The sequence below is a fragment of the Gekko japonicus genome, unplaced genomic scaffold, assembly GCF_001447785.1.
Source record: "Gekko japonicus isolate JY-2015 unplaced genomic scaffold, Gekko_japonicus_V1.1 scaffold737, whole genome shotgun sequence".
NCBI lineage: Eukaryota > Metazoa > Chordata > Lepidosauria > Squamata > Gekkonidae > Gekko > Gekko japonicus.
This window is the reverse complement of record NW_015173695.1, coordinates 578,114-596,660: the sequence shown is the minus strand read 5'-3', so window position 1 is coordinate 596,660 and position 18,547 is coordinate 578,114. Positions and strand designations below refer to the sequence as shown.

Below are 18,547 nucleotides of genomic sequence, written 5' to 3'. Positions count from 1 at the left end.
CCTCTTTGTCTACACATTCAGCAATGCCATACTCTCTGAAAAGGAGGAGGAGGAGGAGGAGATTGGATTTATACCCCGCCCTTCACTACCTCCCCACAACAGGCACCCTGTGAGGTAGGTGGGGCTGAGTACTGCTCATGAGAGAACAGCTCTGAAATAACTTGTAGCTGACCCAAGATCACACCAGCAGCTGCATGTGGAGGAGTGGGGAATCAAACCCTGTTCTCCCAGATTACAGTCCATGCTCCTAACCATTACACCAAACTGGCTTTAAAATAAAAGTGTGTCCTGTTCTGTTGCAACAAGGGCTGTTTTCCAGCTAAGCCAGCCAAGTGACTTCTGGGATGAGGGGGGCACAATGAGGAAGACACCAGTTCAGTGCAGGGGCCCAATTTGCTGTCACATTTCAGCCTCAAGGAAGGAGATTGGCATCCCCTTCCGGGCCTGCATCACCAAGGGCAGGGCTCAGGCTCAATTTCTGTGGCAACACCTTGAACTGGCCCCTTCTTGAAATGAGGCACAAGAAAGGCACAGTCCTTTGATTCCCCAAATGACAATAAAATCGTAACACCATACCTCTCTGTGAAAGTTTGGGCTTTCATGACCATTTTAGGGAAAGCGTTGTTGGAAAGACACTCAGAAAGACATCATCTATTGAAGTTCTGGTTGTAATTTTTTTAATAGTCTATCTTCTTGGCACTATTAGCAAAGGTGTCAACTACAGATGTTTTTCCTACATCCTGATACCTCTGTGTTTGGAGACCTAAGGGCACCCCTGAGCACTTAAGACGTTGCCACTTCTGTGGAGCTCAAGGGACTCTGTATCAAGGGTTCCACTAAGGTCTCCCACCTGAATACTGGCCAGGCTTCTTGGCTTTCGCAAACTTACTAAGTTTCTCCTCTCAGTGGGCCCCCACCCAGTTTAGCAGTCTCTGCCCCTATCTGTTCTCGTGGTTTTTCAGTCACTGCCCCCATTACCAGAGGCCATCTAGAAAGCATCCACACTGCTGGCCTTAAATAAGCCTGACAGACCGTTTTAGATCTTTTCTCCTGTTTTTAGTTGAGCTGAACAGGACTGAAAGTTTTGGCATGCAATCAATTTGTTGTTGCAATGCTCTTTAGGGGTAGCTTTGATAAAATGTCATATATTAACAATTTAATATTGTCATTTTGTTTTCACCTTGTGGCTCAGCCTTATGGCTGTCTTCTGCAGGGCAGCTTGGACTTAACAGGAAAGGCAGGATATGATTATTTTAATTACATAAAGCAGAGGTCCATCAGTGGCTATTAGCCACAAGGTATAGATAGGAGCTCTGGGGTAAGTGATGCTCTGTCTTCTTGGTGCTTGGGGGGGGGGTCAACAGTGGGAGGGCTTCTGATGTCCTGGCCCCACTGGTGGACCTCCTGATGGCACCTGGTATTTCTGGCCACTGTCTGACACAGAGTGTTGGACTGGATGGGCCTTTGGCCTGATCCAACACTAGCATCTCTTATGTTCTTATGTTCAATATTCTTTGTCCCCCAGACCATAGACAGTGGGATCTTTAGAGGAGTTCTCTTTCAGGCTTAACGGCTGTGAAGGCACTCCGAGCGAAAAGACTTTCAGCCAAAGCCTCCTTATTCTTTACTGATATACTAACCAGCCACCTTGACTTGGTTAGAAAGTCAATATACATTTTGTGCGTGTGTAATTGTAGAATTTATTATTTTGTCCATTATGGACTCCCTGTTTTTGCCCTTTCAGATGAACTGTGTTCCCACTGCTTGGTAAGCAAGGTTGGGTAAGACTCGGAGGGTTACTTTTCTGTAATAATAATAAGTGCTGTCAAGTCACAAATGACTCATGCCAACCCCTTACGGGATTTTCAAGGCAAGAAATAAGCAGAAGTGGCTCGACATGGCCTGCCTCTGCCCAGCAACCCTGGTCTTCCTTGGTGGTCTCCTATCCAAGTACTAACCAGGGCTGACCCTGTTTAGCTCCCAAGCTCTGCCTATGAGCTCTAGCCACACTTCGATACAATTTACTGCAAAAAGAAATGTGCCTTTCTTAAAAGCAATTAAGACCTACAGTATGGTCTAACATTTGGAGGAGCCTCGCTGCTAAATGACTGGCAAATGATTTAGCGCATCGCATCAATGAGAGCACAGGATTCCTTATTCAGTTATGTTCAGATTAACGGGATTCGCAGTTTTATAGAAGGAAGAACACACATGACCCTCCGTACATTTTAGAGTAAAAGTACGACGTGATGTCTTCTTAGCGGTCACCCTGGACTACATACTGACCTTTCTCCTCCACCATAAAAAGGCAAATTTTTTGTCTTTCACTCTTAACTGTAGGCAGCATTCCCTCTAAGCTGAGTTAGTGGGAGCTAGCTCACAGTTTTTTAGCATCCAGTTCACACATTTTTGTCATAGCTCAGGAAGGATGGCTCCAGAGCAGTCTAATTTAGGCAGTGGCCAAATCGCTTGCTCACAACTTTCATGCCAGTAACTCACAAAGTGTAATTTTTGCTGATAAGACTCCACAGCTTCAAGGGAGCAATGGCTGTAGGCTCTTCTTACGTCTTCTAAGTCATCCTGCTTCGGATATGATCTTTTCCACACAAGTGGGAGAGAAGAATGATATTGCAAGCCACTTTAGCTCTCCTTATTGGGGGGAAAGTAGGACATAAATGTCTAAGTTTTAGGGGGGAAAGGATGTACTGCCATGCTGAGAAAACGCTTGTGGCCACACACTGTTTAGTATGCTTCCAGGCTCTGTAGATAGTTCCAGAAGGTAGCCTTGTCAGTCTACAACAGAACAGCAAGATCCGGGTCTAAGGGAGTGCTGACCAATGCTCTCTCTGAGCTATGGAGTCCTGTGAGCAAAGATTCTACTTTCTGGGCTACTGGCATTAAAAGTTGTGAGCAGGTGATTTGGCTACTGCATAAATTAGTTTGCTCTGGAGTCATCCTTCCTGAGCTAAGACAATAATGTGTGAGCCGGAGGCTAAAAAACTGTGAGCTAGCTCACACTATCTCAGCTTAGAGGGAACACTGGTGCTGACCCTCAAGACCTCCTACCCTAAAGATCTTGTTGGCATCTAAGGTGCCCCTGGATTTGAATCTAGCAGTTCGTGCTCTGGGAAGTACATTCCCTTTTAGAAAATGTCCTATGTGAAGCAGCCCTGTCAGGATGAAGCTAAACACCCTCTAGCAGCTCACGAATATATGTCTTTCACCCGCTAATATCATCATGCACAGAACCACACAGCCCCACCATTAACCTTCAGCGACTCAAGCAACACTGAACAGATGGCAGCCACAGCTTGATAACCATTACAACGCTATTACAATTTCTACGGCTACAGCTCAACCATATGCCATGTAGCTGAACTTTGTCATACAACAAGCCGGCTGCCTGTAAAGCAATCGACAGGTGCCGTTGACTTCTATTACACTGTAAAACCAATAGTACAATTGGGCTGAAAAACTATATTTTAGGTTACCACTTTAAAAAAACCTGCATTATTCCGAAAGGGAAGAGAAGAGTGTTTTAACATGTAAAAATGCCCACAGAGATATATATTTTATCTGTTCCAAAGGGGCTTATCGCTCTCTGTTAAATGGGCTTTATCCTATCAGAACTCAGCAAACAGAACTTTCAACAGACCATACAAACTTTCTGTGCCCTGATGGAAGGCAGATAATATTTCACAAACACAACTGATTGGCACCTAACTTCAGCAATACATTGTTAATGTTCCCCTACTGCCCTCTGAGGGTTAACTGTAGGAAATAACTCTTTCCTGTACAGTAGAGTCCAGCCCTCCCCTTGCTCGGTTAATTCCCTACCTAAATGCTCAAGAACCGTGCTTTTACACCACAGGTCAGCCAAGCATAATTCCCGCACCTTGGGCTGCTGCGAATCCATCCCCAGAGCATCTATTCGAGACACCTTCCGAAGACCCCCCCCCTTTTTTTGGGCAAACTTCAGATAAAATCACAAAACAAGGAGGCGGCACAAACCTGCGACTGGGTTGGCATAGTCATAATCAAATAAAATGGAGAAGTCCAGCTCTTCCTGGGAGCAGATATTTGGATTGGGATCAGGGTCCCCCTGCTGAAGGTTGAGGTCGGAGTCGGTTGGACTGGAAGCCATCGGAAGGACTCGCCTGTTACCTCCCGGTTTATTGTCAGAAAGGGGCAAAGGTGAGAGAGGTCGCTCTAACGCTCGCCGTGCAATTCTTTTAAAAAATAATAATAATAATCTAAGCAATGGTCCTTTCCCCTAGTGAAAGCAAACACGCTCTTTTTTTTTTACTGGAGTGGCGCCGGGGTATCTTTCAGCTCCTCGCTGCCAGGTAGGTCCAGGATGGCCAGCCACGCTGAAGTCAGTCCACCTGCGAGCCAGGTGTGTCTAGCGAGAGCGGCAGATCTCCTCTCCCTCCCTGCGTTCCTCGCCCCAGCCCGCGCCCCAGAGCTTCGCACCAACAGTGTGAAATGAACCAGACGCACAGTAGCTACTTCCTGTTCTCGGCAGCCACCTGCGGCCGGGGGGCGGGCGCTGCCTCGGGGAAAGGGAGGAGCCATCCACCGCCCCCCAGGACGATATCAGCAGCGCGAAGGGGGCTGCGCGCGAGTGGGTGTTTGTGCGCGATCCGCTCGGGATCTTAAACGCCGGCTGATCAGCAGGGCGGGCCGAGGGGAGAAGAGCCACAAGTCGAGGGGAAGAGGCGGAAAAGGAGAGGGGGAGATCAGCGAGGGGAAGGAAAAGGGGGCTCCATTTTTCAAACACGGGGATGTGCTGTGCAGGAGGTGGGGAAAGGGGAGCCTGGAAGTCTGGCCCACTGGGTTCCAGAGGACTCGCTTCAGAAAGAAGTGGGCATAAGATTGCAAGCCGGAGATTGACATCTTCGTTTCTGGCCGGGCTTCTGGGCTTTGAGTGGCTGCAGAAATCCAACTGGTAAGGCTTGGAGAATGGGGTCGCCTGCGGAACTTTTGCTAGCATGTAGCTGTGAGAGGAGTAGGGTTGCCAAGTCTGGGTTGGAAAATACCTGGAGACTTTGGGGGTGGAGCCAGGAGAGGGTGTGGTTTGGGGAGGGGAGGGGCCTCCGCATAGTACAATGCCATAGAGTCCACCCTTCAAAGCAGCCATTTTCTCCAGGGGAGCTGATCTCTGTCCGCTGGGGATCAGTGGTAAAAGTGGGAGATCCCCAGACCCCACCTGGAGGCTGGCAACCCTAGAGAGGAGGAAGGAAGAAGAGGAGATTGGATTTATACCCTGCCCCTCACTACCCAAAGGAGTCTCAGAGCAGTTTACAATCTCCTTTCCCTTCCCCAAGTGAGGCAGGTGGGGCTGCGAGAGCTCTCTCGAGAACTGCTTCTGAGAAAACAGCACTGAGAGAACTTGTAACTGACCTAAGGTCACACCAGCAGTGGCATGTGGAGGATTGGGGAATCAAACCTGGTTCTCCCAGATTAGAGTCTGGGCTCCTAACTACAACACCAAACTGGAAAAGCCCAGTAGCACCTTTAAGACTAACAAACTTTATTGTAACATAAGCCTTTGAGTTTATGCTACAATAAAGTCTGTTATTCTTAAAGGTGCTACTGGGCTTTTTACTATTTTGCAGCAACAGACTAACACAGGCCCTGGTCACACGGAGCATTTGCCCCACTGAAGGCACGGTACTCCAGCGGATTTTCCGGGCGCGATCTCACCAGAACATCTGGGAGGCATAACACTCCCGTGGCCATCCCATGGCAAGCCGCCAAAGCCACATAGTTAAAAGCTACCAGGATCGACCTACCAGCAAATGGTTTGCCTCGGGCTGCCTCCGGACTCCTGTGGTGTGATCGCGCCAGCGTCCTCTTTGTTGCGCGCGCCGACGGTGGAAGCCCCGGTGTGCTGCCATCAAGTCTTTTTTTAAAACTTTATTTATAACTTTTAACTTTAACATAACTTGATTTTCATAGAAAAATTTAGATACACATTGAACAGTAATACAAACCAGTATGTAAACACAAGAAGAAAAACAGTCAATAATAATAATGTAGTTTCACTGTATAGACTTCAAAAGTATATCTCTATAACAGATAAGGGTAAGTCAAATGGATCAGTAAATGCCGACGTCAAGTCTGATTGCCTAATCGCACATCAGATTGCGACGGTGCAAAGAGCCACGCCCCCCCCCACGTTTTCTGGCCCGTGTGACTGGGGCCACAGCTAACTCCTCTGGATCTATGGTTATGGGGAAAGTGTGTGAATCTGGGAGAGGGAATTGTAGCCCTCCAAATGGATTTGCTTGGGGCATGAGGCTGTAAAGCATCTATTGAACTGGTATTCATTTGGTAAGGTGTCATGTGTGCATGTATAAAATACATGACTGGCTGATTGATTTAAAAAAAATTAAATACCTGCCTTTCTCCCAAACATCCCAGGAGCCAAGACTTGTAGAAATCATTTGCTATAATCAAAGATTCACAAACATTTTAGCCCACCGTTGCTTTAAGGAGCTCAGAACAGTGGATCCTTTTCTTGCCCTGCTCCACTGAATCCTTGCAACAACCCTGTGAGGTAGGTTAGTATGAGAATGACTGACACAGAGTCATCCACTGAGCTTCACTGATTCAGGGAGCAATGCCCAAACTATGGACAAATTGTTAGGGATTGTGGTCTATACCACTGTGTATAGTTTGCTGTAAGCTGGCTCTTACTAAGGCCGCTTCCGCACTGTCGTTTTTGTCACTCGTTTGTGTTGTCTGATAGTGAGATATTGAAAAATGGTATTTAGCAGAGATAAGATGGTCCAGCAGAGCCAGAGTAAGATAATTCAGACTGAGAGTCCATGTGTGATTAAAATATAAAGTTTTTACTAAATTCTAGCATGGGAAGGGTAACTGGGATGAAAATAACAACAGAGCATAATCGGCTACATCCTTACTCTACAAAGACAAAACTAGAAGAGAGAGATTATGGCTGCTCTTCTTCTTCAGAACACCAAACAAAGATGGGAAGAGAAGCCATAAAATGGTAATACACCTTGACACTTTAGTCCCAATCAAATTCCTAGATCAGGGAGAAAATTCCCGGGCATCCTACAGCTAAAGAACATTGGTTACATGAGAAACGTGTGACTTCCTGTGAGTAACATAAACAAACATTTAACCCCAGATATACTGAGTGTTTTCAACTTGTAATACCCAACAGTTTGTCCCCATTGTTTTTTTTTTGGGGGGGGGGCTTTCCACATGTCTTTTGCTCCCTCTGGGACTACTAGAGAGAGCAAAACTTATTGGGGGGGGGAACCCTGTCATTCTGCATCATTTACTTTGCAGTCCTAAGAACTGCAAATCTACAACAACTAATGAACTCTGGCCACGAAAGCCTTCAACAATATATAGTCCTAAGAACATTTCCCTGAGAGTAAACCCCATTGAATACACCTGAGTAGAATTCTGAGTAGACCTGCTTAGGATTTCTCCCATCATGTGTCATGTTAACACTTATGCTTTGCTTCGGTTCTGTTTTTTAGGTTTCTGGTTGGTTCTGCAATCCAAATTCTGGGTTGTTGTTTACGGAATGCCCCATCCAGTTGATTGTATTGACTCCCTCTGTGTAATCTGCTTTGAGTCCCTGTGAGAAAGGCAGACCATACATAACATAAAATAAAGAACTCCTGTTATTCAGTGGGGTGTTCTTAGGATTGCTGCCCCAGCACCATGCCACATGAAATAAGGCGCATTAGTACTGGAGGGGAAGAACTACTGAGGGTGGCAGAGAAGACCATCAGAACATAAGGAGAGCCCTGCTGGATCAGACCAGTGGTCCATCTAGACCAGCATCCTGTCTCACACAGTGACCAACCAGTTCCTCTAGAGGGCCAAGAACAGGGCACAAAGGCCGAGGCCTTCCCCTGATGTTGCCTCCTAGCTTTGGGGTTCAGAGATTTAGTACCTCTGAATGCGGAGGTTTCCCTCAGTCACCATGGCCAGTAGCCATTGATAGACTTATCCTCCATGAATCTACCTAATAACCTTTTAAAGCTGTTATTTACCAGAGATAAGATAGTCCAGCAGAGCCAGAGTAAATTAATTCAGACTCAGAGTCCATGTGTGATTAAAATATAAAGTTTTTACTAAATTCTAGCATGAGAAGGGTAACTGGGATGAAAATAACAACAGAGCTAAATCGGCTACATCCTTGCACTACAAAGTCAAAACTAGAAGAGAGATTATGGCTGCTCTTCTTCTTCTTCAGAACACCAAACAAAGACGGGAAGAGAAGCCATAAAATGGTAATACACCTTGACACTTTAGTCCCAATCAAATTCCTAGATCAGGGAGAAAATTCCCAGGCTTTCTACATCTAAAGAACATTGGTTACATGAGAAACATGTGACTTCCTGTGAGTAACATAAACAAACATTTAACCCCAGATATACTGAGTGTTTTCAACTTGTAATACGCAACAATTAGTACTGGAGGGGAAGAACTACTGAGGGTGGCAGAGAAGACCATCAGAACATAAGGAGAGCCCTGCTGGATCAGACCAGTGGTCCATCTAGACCAGCATCCTGTCTCACACAGTGACCAACCAGTTCCTCTAGAGGGCCAAGAACAGGGCACAAAGGCCGAGGCCTTCCCCTGATGTTGCCTCCTAGCTCTGGGTTTCAGAGATTTAGTAACTCTGAATGCGGAGGTTTCCCTCAGTCGCCATGGCCAGTAGCCATTGATAGACTTATCCTCCATGAATCTACCTAATAACCTTTTAAAGCTGTTTATTCCTGTGGCCATCACTACATCCTCTGGCAGCAAATTCCACATTTTAATCACTCTGTGTAAAGAAGTATTTCCTTTTGTCTGTCCTTACCAATCAGAGACATTTTGCGACTTAGAGGCCCTGGACAACATCATTCCAGAGATGCTCCAAAGATTCCTTGCAAGATTGCAAATGATACTAATCAAAACTTGTGGGCATCTCTGAAACCATGCATTCCAAGTAACAAAGTGTCTTTGTTTTGATCTATCTTCTCTCCCATCCTCTATAGATCTTCCAAATATCTCTAGACATCTGTTCATATACACATGCTCTCAGTTTGCTGGATGATAGGGTTTGTGTTAAGTCGCTCCCTTAACAAAGAAGTCGGAGAGTGATTCAGCAAGAACACAACTTTATTCTTCAACTCGAACACAACTCCAACACGGATCAACATCTGATAGCCAGAACAGCCTTTACATTGCAGCTGTCCTGCTTTTAAACATTCCCGGCTAATGTAGCCACACCCACTGTACAAATACCAACCAATAAGGTTGTTCACAGAAGGACCAATCACGGATGTTCCCACTCAGGGAGCTTGCTTGAAAGTGATTGGTTAGGTGCTTCCTGGGCTAGTAAAACGATTGGATGGATTTGGATCCTAGCCCAGGACAAAGCTTTACATTACACTTCAATTAGATGTTTCACAACATATCATGCATTCAAGGCAGCTTTGAATACACAACCTAAAAAGGTTAGTCAAGAATAGAAGAGGGCCAACTCTAAAAATCTAATTATGAAACATACAAAAATATACATGTATTTATTCAACATAAATTAAAATAACAAACAAGGGCCCATTCCTACCTCATATACAAATATAAAAACATATAGAGCTTCCATGCACTCTTTGCATTTTGCATATATTTCTCCATAAAGATGTATGTACATGTATGGCCATAATGGCACATCACCTTTCTTAGACTGTGCGCGCAAGCTTTCACGGTTAATTTCACAGGAGACTCTTAAATCAGTTCATGAGCTTCCCCTCTACATACAGTGATGATGAGTCACATTAATCTGCAAGCACACTTCAATGGTAATGCTCTGGCACTCTTAGCAAAACCACATCTTCCACCCCAAGGAGAAGAGCTCAGATGCTACGATTCCCTGTGGGAGGAAGATAATTGCCAAGCAATGAATGCACACCTTTATAGCTGTGCCTCTTCACAGGAAAGGAAAAACATGCGTCCACGGAGACGTTCAAATTAAATAGAGACCGTCATTCACTTTTTTAAAAGGTTGTTCTTGCATTGCATGCTAAATTAACTGCAGATCCCCACCAAACTGTCTTTAGCATAGCACCACTTCATGCACAACTGTCAAAAGGAACATTAAAGACAACCCTTGATGAGGCTAAAGCAAATATTGATCGTGCTTGCTGTAAATGGCAGAGCGTTTCTGTGACGTACAGTGCCATCGTCAGCAGAGGTACACCCGTCTAAGTCCACTAAAATCAGTAGGTTTAGGATTGCACTGAAAGAGAGGATCACACCCCACGAGCGCCAGCAGAAACAGCAATTTCAGTATTTGCAAACATAGTAGGTCCTGAATATGGCTAGCTTTCTTCTGTTGCTGCACACTACAACATTAGCTGGAGTACTTTAGTTATCATTTGCAAAATATTTATTAGTGCTCTGTTAATATTTCCATCAGCCACTGAGGGGAATCCGTTTCTATTCCCTTGCTACTGAGGACTTCCATCTCAGTAAAATCACCCTAGAAGGACAGATGTTATGATCTATGATCAGAAAAATACCCAAGGATCCCATTATCTTTTTGACCAAACCTCAAAGTGATCCTACCATACATAGTGAAACTGTTTGAATGTGTCCTCAAGTGGTGAGACATACTCTGGGAAGATTTAAGACTTTGCCTTGAAAAGGTAAATACTGGGATGGGTCCTGTGATCCATCAGCAGAAAGTCGTGATGTTTCCTAATTTTCCCAGCTTTCTCTCCCCCCCCCCCAGCCATTTCTGACCCTGGAAAGGTTATTTCTGGAGTTGCAGGCTCCCCGTGGAGTAATAGGTATGCCGATCAGGAGGCAGCAGTGAGGATTGGGTGAAATTATACACTCTTGCCTCCTCCATGAGTAGAACTCAGCTGATGGAAGAGGAAGAAGGGAGCAGTTTCCTACTCTTCCCCTCCTCACCCCAGCTCATTAACTTGCACAGCTTAATAGCTCCACGTGGGTCCTTCAAACCCGGGAATAAATGTTCTGGAGGCTGGAAATGGCTGCTGAGGATAGGAGAAAACTGGGCAGAGTGGGGATCCTTGCACGGAACCTTGTGCTGGATCCAGTGCGTTGGCCTGCCTGAAACTGCCACCACCAGGCAAAAAGCCACTTCATGCAAAACTTCAAGCAGCAACAAAACCACAACTGCCATACATGAATGAGGGCTTGGTTCTGTAGCTATTGCTTTTTTCAATCTTGCCCAGCCTCTAAGGAGCTTGGTGTGGTGCACATAGTTTTCCCATCCCCATTTTATCTGTACAACACTCCTGTGAGGTAGACTAGCCTGTGAGATGCCGACCCAAGGTCTCCCCAGTCCTAGCCCAACTCTCTAACCGCTCTACCGCACTTGCTTGTACTGGTCAGTTAACGGAGTCCATAGTGTGCAGAGAGTTGCAAAAAGAATCCGGAAGAAAGAAATGCACTCTTCTGCAGATCTGAGTTCAGCTAACAAATCCACTGAATGAGATCTGAATTCAACTAACCATTCAACAATTTTCTCAGTAGGCCAGTTAACTGCTGCCCACCAAGGGTTTCAATTCGGGTTGCCATCTGACCATTACAAGCAGGCAAGCTCCCCCTTGTGTTCTCTGTCCCCTACCAGTGCTCAATAAAGCAGCAGAGGGGAATGAGAGGGAGACAACATCACTACAATGTAGCAGTGCTCTAGGAATTTCTCCTATCTATGGGTTTTACTATAGAGATTGGGAGAAATACTAGAGTGCTGTACAAAGCAGTGACATCACTTCCAGGTTCCTAGCTGGAAGTGATGTTGCAGCATCACATGGAGCTGTTCTGCTGATCTCCACCCCCAAATTGTTCCCACTGCCACTTAGAGCTGGCCTGGCAACCAGCAAAGGGTGCAGCACATTATATCGAAGGTTAAAAACAAAACGTATGTGCTGAGACCCACCTACCTTCCAAAAGCAAATTAAATCAATCTTTTTTTTTTAAAGGAGCATTCAATTTTGGGGTCAGTCTGAGTCAGAGATATTTCTCCCAGTCTGAGACATGGTGTGGTTTGGGGAAGAAAAGCCAATGGAAAAATTGCTCATAATCTCCACGTCCCCATTAAAAAATCTGAAAGCGGCCTTGAAAACCAATGGAATGTACATATCATAATAAAATGTGTATGTTGATCCAAGTAGCGGCAAAGAAGTCCTAAGATGTTATTATCATCCTAGGCTTCTTCTCCGAAGAGGTGAATGATGAAATAGTTCAAGTTGAGCAAGAAAATCTGTGAAGCTGTTATAAGAGAGGACGATTCACATTCATATCTTGAAACATGAAATTTTGCACTCACTTCAGTGAGTCACATTATGAGATGCACAAACGTCTCCCCTCTCTGTCTTGCCTATAGCTTCAAGTATAAATATACCCGCCTAATGGATGTGCACTTCATGCATCTGACGAAGTGAGCTCTTACTCATGAAAGCCAGAGATCAAATCAACTTTGTCCATCTGTAAGGTGCCATTACCACTGGACTCTTGTCATTCTTTTGATCTGTTTAAAAAATGTGTCCTCACTATTCTGCATACTAATTTAACAAACCTATATATACGACTATGATATGTAATTCCATTTCTTCGTCTGACGAAGAATGCATGCTCACACCTTGAATAAAACCTTGTTGGTCTTAAAGGTGCTATTAGACTCTAACTTTGTTCTATCACTTCAGAGTTAACATATTTGGGATTGAATTTCTTAATGCAGAACCACTCCAGTCTTTAATACTGAGATCTTATTTACATACACAGTTGAATGAGGAGGGAGGATTCTGGGGTGGTAGAGTGAGGTCCACGACAGGGCTACAACAACCCAGGGACACCTTGCCCACCTGATTGCAAATTAGGCAGCCATGATGAAAGTAAGCTACTTTGCCCCATACCTCCCTGATAAAACAAAACAAATATGGAACAACCCCATGATTGGAGTTAACCTAGTTTCTGCCTCTAATTCCTATGGGAATAGGAGCTATACCGACACAGGGTACTAGCTTGGACTTCAGTGAGAAATCGCCAGTCCACAAGGATCCCCTTGGATTTCCTCAGGTTGTATTGTTATGGCTTTGGCCTAAAAGGAATCCAGCCAGGTCCCAAGACAGTAGAATGTTTCCTTGAAGTCAGAATTAGATTTATGGTAGATGGGCCCATCAGTGGCTACTAACCATGGTGACCAAAGGGAAGTGCCATCTACAGAGGCAGCAGCAGGGCTCTTATGTCCTGAATGTCAGTGGTCCCTAAATGGGGGCAGTTTTTATGGGTTTGGCCTTAGAAGAACAAAGTCAGGTGCTAAGACAATGTTTGCTTGATGGGGGAATTAGAGAGATTCGTGGGGGATAGGCCCATTGGTGGCCAAAAGGAGCCTCCATCTACGGTGCTAGGCCTCGGCTTCTATGCAGGCTGCTGTGAACTGGCGAAAGAGATGTGAGGTGCCACATCTCTCTCTCTCTCTTTCTGAAACAATATGTATCTGGTACTTCAGGGCCATTTCTTTGCCTTCACCTGTGCTCAGGCCCGTAGTGTGGGGGGGGATTTGGGGGCAATGCCCTGTGGACAAAACAGTTTAAAATTTTTTTTTTATTCCAATTTGTTTTAAAAATATTTTAAAAACGTAAGATGTGTGGGGGGTTTTCAAAATGACCCCAGGCACAGTTAGGGAAGCTTCAGTCTCATTTTCTTTTTTCCGGGCCAAAAAATAAATAGGTTTTTTAAAATGCCATAAAATAAAATTCCAATAAAATAAAATAAAATTGTGAAATGCAAAAGAGAGTCAGTGATTTCCCCCCCCCCCACAAGTTTAGCCAGAAAAGCAGGCCGGAATCGAGTCTCTCCAATTGAAAGGACTAGAGGAGGAGTAGAGGTCGCAGCGGAGCCGCAGCTGCTGCTTTTGCTGCTGCAAGAGGAGAAACAGATGCAGCCAGGGTGCCCCCCCCCTATTTCCCCACACCCCACCAACCAAAATTTTCTGGCTACACTCCTGCCTCTGCTCTACTGGTATAAATTGTAAATAAAGTAAACATTACAGAAATACACTGAGTTTCTAGTGGGGTCTCCTCCAAAGCAAACCAGCAGGGGTAACCATCATCCCCTGGAAACTCTCACCAGTCTAAGAAGCTGGCAGTATGGAACAATAGAATGAGGGCAGAGCTGCCAGGTTTCTTTAACAAGCTAGATTTTAGAAGAAGAGAGAGAAGAGATTGGATTTATACCCCGCCCTTCACTACCCAAAGTTGTCTCAGAGCAGCTTACAAACTCCTTTCCCTTCCCCTCCCCACAACAGACACACTGTGAGGTGGGTGGGGCTGAGAGAGCTCTTGACAGAAACTGCTCTTTTTCAAGAACACCTCTTATCAGAACTACGGCTTGCCCAAGGTCATCCAGCCAGGTGCAAGTGGAGGAGTGGGGAATCAAACCACTACACCAAACTGGCTCTCACACCAAACTGGCACCATGCAACAAAATAGGCACCATGCAACAAAATAGGCACCATGCAACAAAATAGACTTGTAGTGTTGTCACTTATACTATTTATTTATTTATTACCTTAGATTTACTATACCGCCCTAACCCCCGAAGGGGTCTCTGGGCGGTTCACATTTTTTCGTTCTAAGAACTGATTATTCCCTATCTTGGGCCACAACTAGGATTGGGGGGGGGGCTGTCCTACCGGCACCCTCGGTGGTATATATTCTTTCTTTTGCTTCTGTCACCATCTGCCATACCGTTCGTATTACCACCATGCCTCTTTCGTCAGAGGTGGGTGCCCCCTACCCCTCTAAGGGCAGGTACCCATTCGTCTACTTGCATCAGATGTTAATTAGCTTTCGACCCGCTACAGTGAAGCCAGAGCCTTTTTGGGCATGTGTGTATGCAACTGAGCCATGGCCCTTTAATAGAAGAGGCTGCTTCTTAGTAGAAGAGAGGGAGAGAAAGATGAAGGGGAAAGTGACATGAAGATGAAATTAAACATGAGTCCAGTGGCACCTGAAAGACTAGCAACATTTATTCCAGCCTAAGTTTTTGTGTGGGCCAGAGCTGGTTTCATCAGATGCATTGATGTGCCCATACATAGCAGATGTCTCTACTTAAAAGTTACAAACAACACCCCTCCCCCTCCTTTTTTGTAAATGGGGACTTCTCCTCAGTATAGTGGCTTTGATGTACACTTCCATGTATCTGATGAAGCAAGCTCTCATGGACGTTTATAAAACAAAGGTTGAGTCCAATGGTACCTTTAAGACCAACGAAATTTAATTCTGAGGTAGCCGGATTCCGGTGGGTAGCCATGTTGGTCTGAAGCAGAACAAAGTTCGAGTCCAGTGGCACCTTTAAGCCCAACCTTTTATTTACGGTATAAGCTTTCCTGTGCAGGTACACTTCTTCAGAAAGCTTATACCTTGAATTAAACTTTGTTGGTCTTAGAGTGGCCGCTGGACTCAAACTATCTGAAGAAGTGCGCATGCACACGGAAGCTTATACCCAGAATAAAACCCTGTGAGTCTTCGAGGGGCCGCTGGACTCAAATTGTCCTGCTGCTTCAGACCAACACAGGTACTCACCTGAATCTATGACAAGGCTTATGGTGGAATACATTTTGCACGGGGGTGGAGGGGGGGGGCTGAAAGGCAATCGGTCGGATTCTCCCTCATACATAGTGATAGAATTACTGATAGGATTATTGACGGCAGTGATATGAATACGATTGTTTTTTCTTCCCGACCGCGAAATGCTGCTTCTTTCTTCCCAGTTCCCCCTCCCTCCCCCCGCGGCCTCTGCGGTGGAGCTCCCAGTCCAAGAAAGCCTCCGTAACCCTAACTCGGCCCCCGGTCCCGCGCCCCAACGCCGCCGAGGAACCCCCGGCCTCTCCCGCGCCCGCCCGCCCGCGTCACGCCACAAGCCCCGCCTGCCAGCCATGGGCGGCCTCTGGAGGAGGAGGTCGCCGGCGGAACTGCAGGGCGCTGGTCCAGCCACCAGGGCGGCTCGCTGAGCGGCTGAGTCGCAGGTCTTCTTGCAGCGCGGCTGCTGCCCCCGACGGGTCTCCCCGGTGCCCTTTCCAACGACTGGCAGAGAATGGAGAAGCCGGCGGTTGTGCAGGCCGGCTCTGCTGCTTTCCAGCCGGGCCTGCCGCCGAGCCATTGGAGGGGTGAGGGTGGCTTGCCGTTGGATCTCTGCAAAGGAGCGCGGCGGGTTTGGCGAGGTACGAAGGGGCGCCTCCGGGGCTGGTGTTGCCGAGGCGCAGGTCGAGGAAGGCCGGCCGCTGGTTGGGGACGATGAGTCACCCGCCTGAGCCTTCCCGGGCGGGCAGTGTGGCTGCTTGAAGATCGAGGGCGGCGGCAGCGCGCCAGCCCGTGGCTCCGAGGCCCTCGGGGGAGGACGCCGGGATCCGCTAGTGGTTTCCCTCTCTCCGCCCACTCAGCTGGGCGGCAGGCTGGGGGTGACCCCAGTTGCGTCTCTGCAAGGCCAGCGAAACATGGAGTTGTCCCCGCCCGGGTTAATTACAGGCATTCCTTTAATGGCCTCGGAGAGCCAGCGTGGTGTCCTAGTGGGTCTAATCTCTGGGAGACTTCAGGGATCCCCACTCATGCCATGGACGCTTCTGGGTGACCTTGTGCCAAGCCCTCCGCTCTCAGCCTAACCCACCTCACAGGGCTGTTGAACAACGTTTGAGTCCAGGGGCACCTTGAAGACCAACGAAGTTTAATTCTTCTGGGTGTAAACTCTCCTGAGCAGGCACGCTTCATCAGATACATGCATGCACCCCAAAGCTTATATCCAGAATGAAACTTTGTTGGTCTTCAGGGTGCCCCTGGACACAAACGTTGTTCTACCTCACAGGGCTGTTGTGAGGGTAAAACAGAGGAGAGGAGACCAATGTAAGCCGGTTTGGGTCTCCATTGGGGAGAAAGGTAGGATATAAATAAAGAAATAATCAGAATAATAAGAAAAGAAAGATTACACTCTCAGTCTCACCTACAGCAGTTTAAAGCCCTTTGAGGTAAATTAAGATGAGACAGTGACTAGCCCAGTGGGATTACATCGCAGAGATGGGATTCGAACCTGGCTCTCTTGCATCCTAGCCCGACACTTTAACCACTACATCAGACAGGCTGCATTGTCACCTGGAGGCCTTAGGCAAACAATTATGGCTCTCATTCACAGTGCCTTTGTCTGTAATAACATGTCTCCAAGATTGCCCTTATGAAAATTTCTGAGCTGTGTGTGAAGTTCTTTTAACACTCAAAAAACATGCCACCTATGATTATACTTGATACAAGCTAAGTATGCATGCTAGTAATAATAAAATAATAACAATAATAACCAACAGCACTTTTGCCCTGTGGTTGGAGAGTGTGAAGAAGGAACATTCCCTGTTCTTTAAAAGCATGTTTAGGTTTTTAGACTTGACCAATGGAATTCGAATCGTGCATATCCAGAAGTAAATCCCATTGAGCTCAATGGGATTAACTCCCTGGTAAACTATTGTATAGTGTGGTGTGGTGGTTAGAGTGTCAGACTAGCATCGGGGCTGGAATCCCGACTCTGCCACGGAAGTTTGCTGGGTGACCTTGGGCCAGGCACACAGCCTCACCTACCAAACGGGGTTGTTGTGAGGAGGGTAAAATGGGAAAGTGTTCTAAGCCACTTCAGGTCTCCCACTGGGGAGAAAGGCAGGGCTTATACGGAGTAAATGCACAATAGAGCAAAATCTGAGTCCAGGGGCACCTTTAAGACCAACAAAGTTGGATTCTGGCTATCAGTTTTCTTGTGCCTGCGCATGAAAGCTTATACCCAGAATCGAAGTTTGTTGGTCCTAGAGGTGCCCCTGGACTCAAACGTTGTTCTGCTGCTTCAGACCAACTCGGCTCCCCACCTGAATCTAAATAAATAATATTTAGACTTGCCGCCAAATTCTGCCAGAGGCGAGGTGGTTGTTCCGGATTATATAACGGGGGGAGGGAGGTGCAACTATATGATCTGGCGATCTTCCCCGCCGAGTCCATTCATGCTTGCAGGACTCTCCCGGAGTGAAAACAGCGCTGCTTGTGGACCGATCAAGGCGGGGACACCCCCCCCGCCCCCTGGGACTTCGGCCAGCCTCCCCTCCCCCTCCATAGCTCCCCCTTCCTTTCCTTCCGTCCCGGTCCCTTGCACGCCGGCCGCAAGCCCCCCAGCTGGCGGGCTGCTGTTTCCCCTGCCTACGGTCGCTGCCCAGAGACACGGAGAGCGAGACCTACGGACACCAGCAAGCCCTGGAAAGCGAGAAGTCCCTTTGCTTCCCCATCGGCAACCCATCGCTTTAGTGGTCGACAGCAGCACCCAGAATCCGCACGGCGCTCTTTACCGAGGTCTCCTGCCAGTTCCGCACTGACATTTTTGTCGCTGGTTTTCCACTATTGCTTTGGGTTCCCCCTCCTTTTCCATATGTGTTGGGCTCTCTCTGGGACGACAAGAGAGACAGATGCCCGTCTCCTCCGCCTTACCCCCCCCCCACCCCCCCCTCTCAGCG

At 46.9% G+C, this 18,547-nt stretch overlaps 1 protein-coding gene across 1 annotated transcript in view; it reads right to left on the bottom strand.

Moving 5' to 3' along the window:
* Positions 1–18,547, bottom strand: part of NFATC2 (nuclear factor of activated T-cells, cytoplasmic, calcineurin-dependent 2) — a gene marked incomplete at its 3' end in the record, with an annotated part of 123,582 nt that overhangs the window by 104,763 nt on the left and 272 nt on the right. The window contains exon 2 of the mRNA XM_015423187.1: positions 15,600–16,402. Coding sequence (XP_015278673.1) covers positions 15,600–16,402 — 803 coding nt within the window. The remainder of the gene's footprint in view (positions 1–15,599; positions 16,403–18,547) is intronic.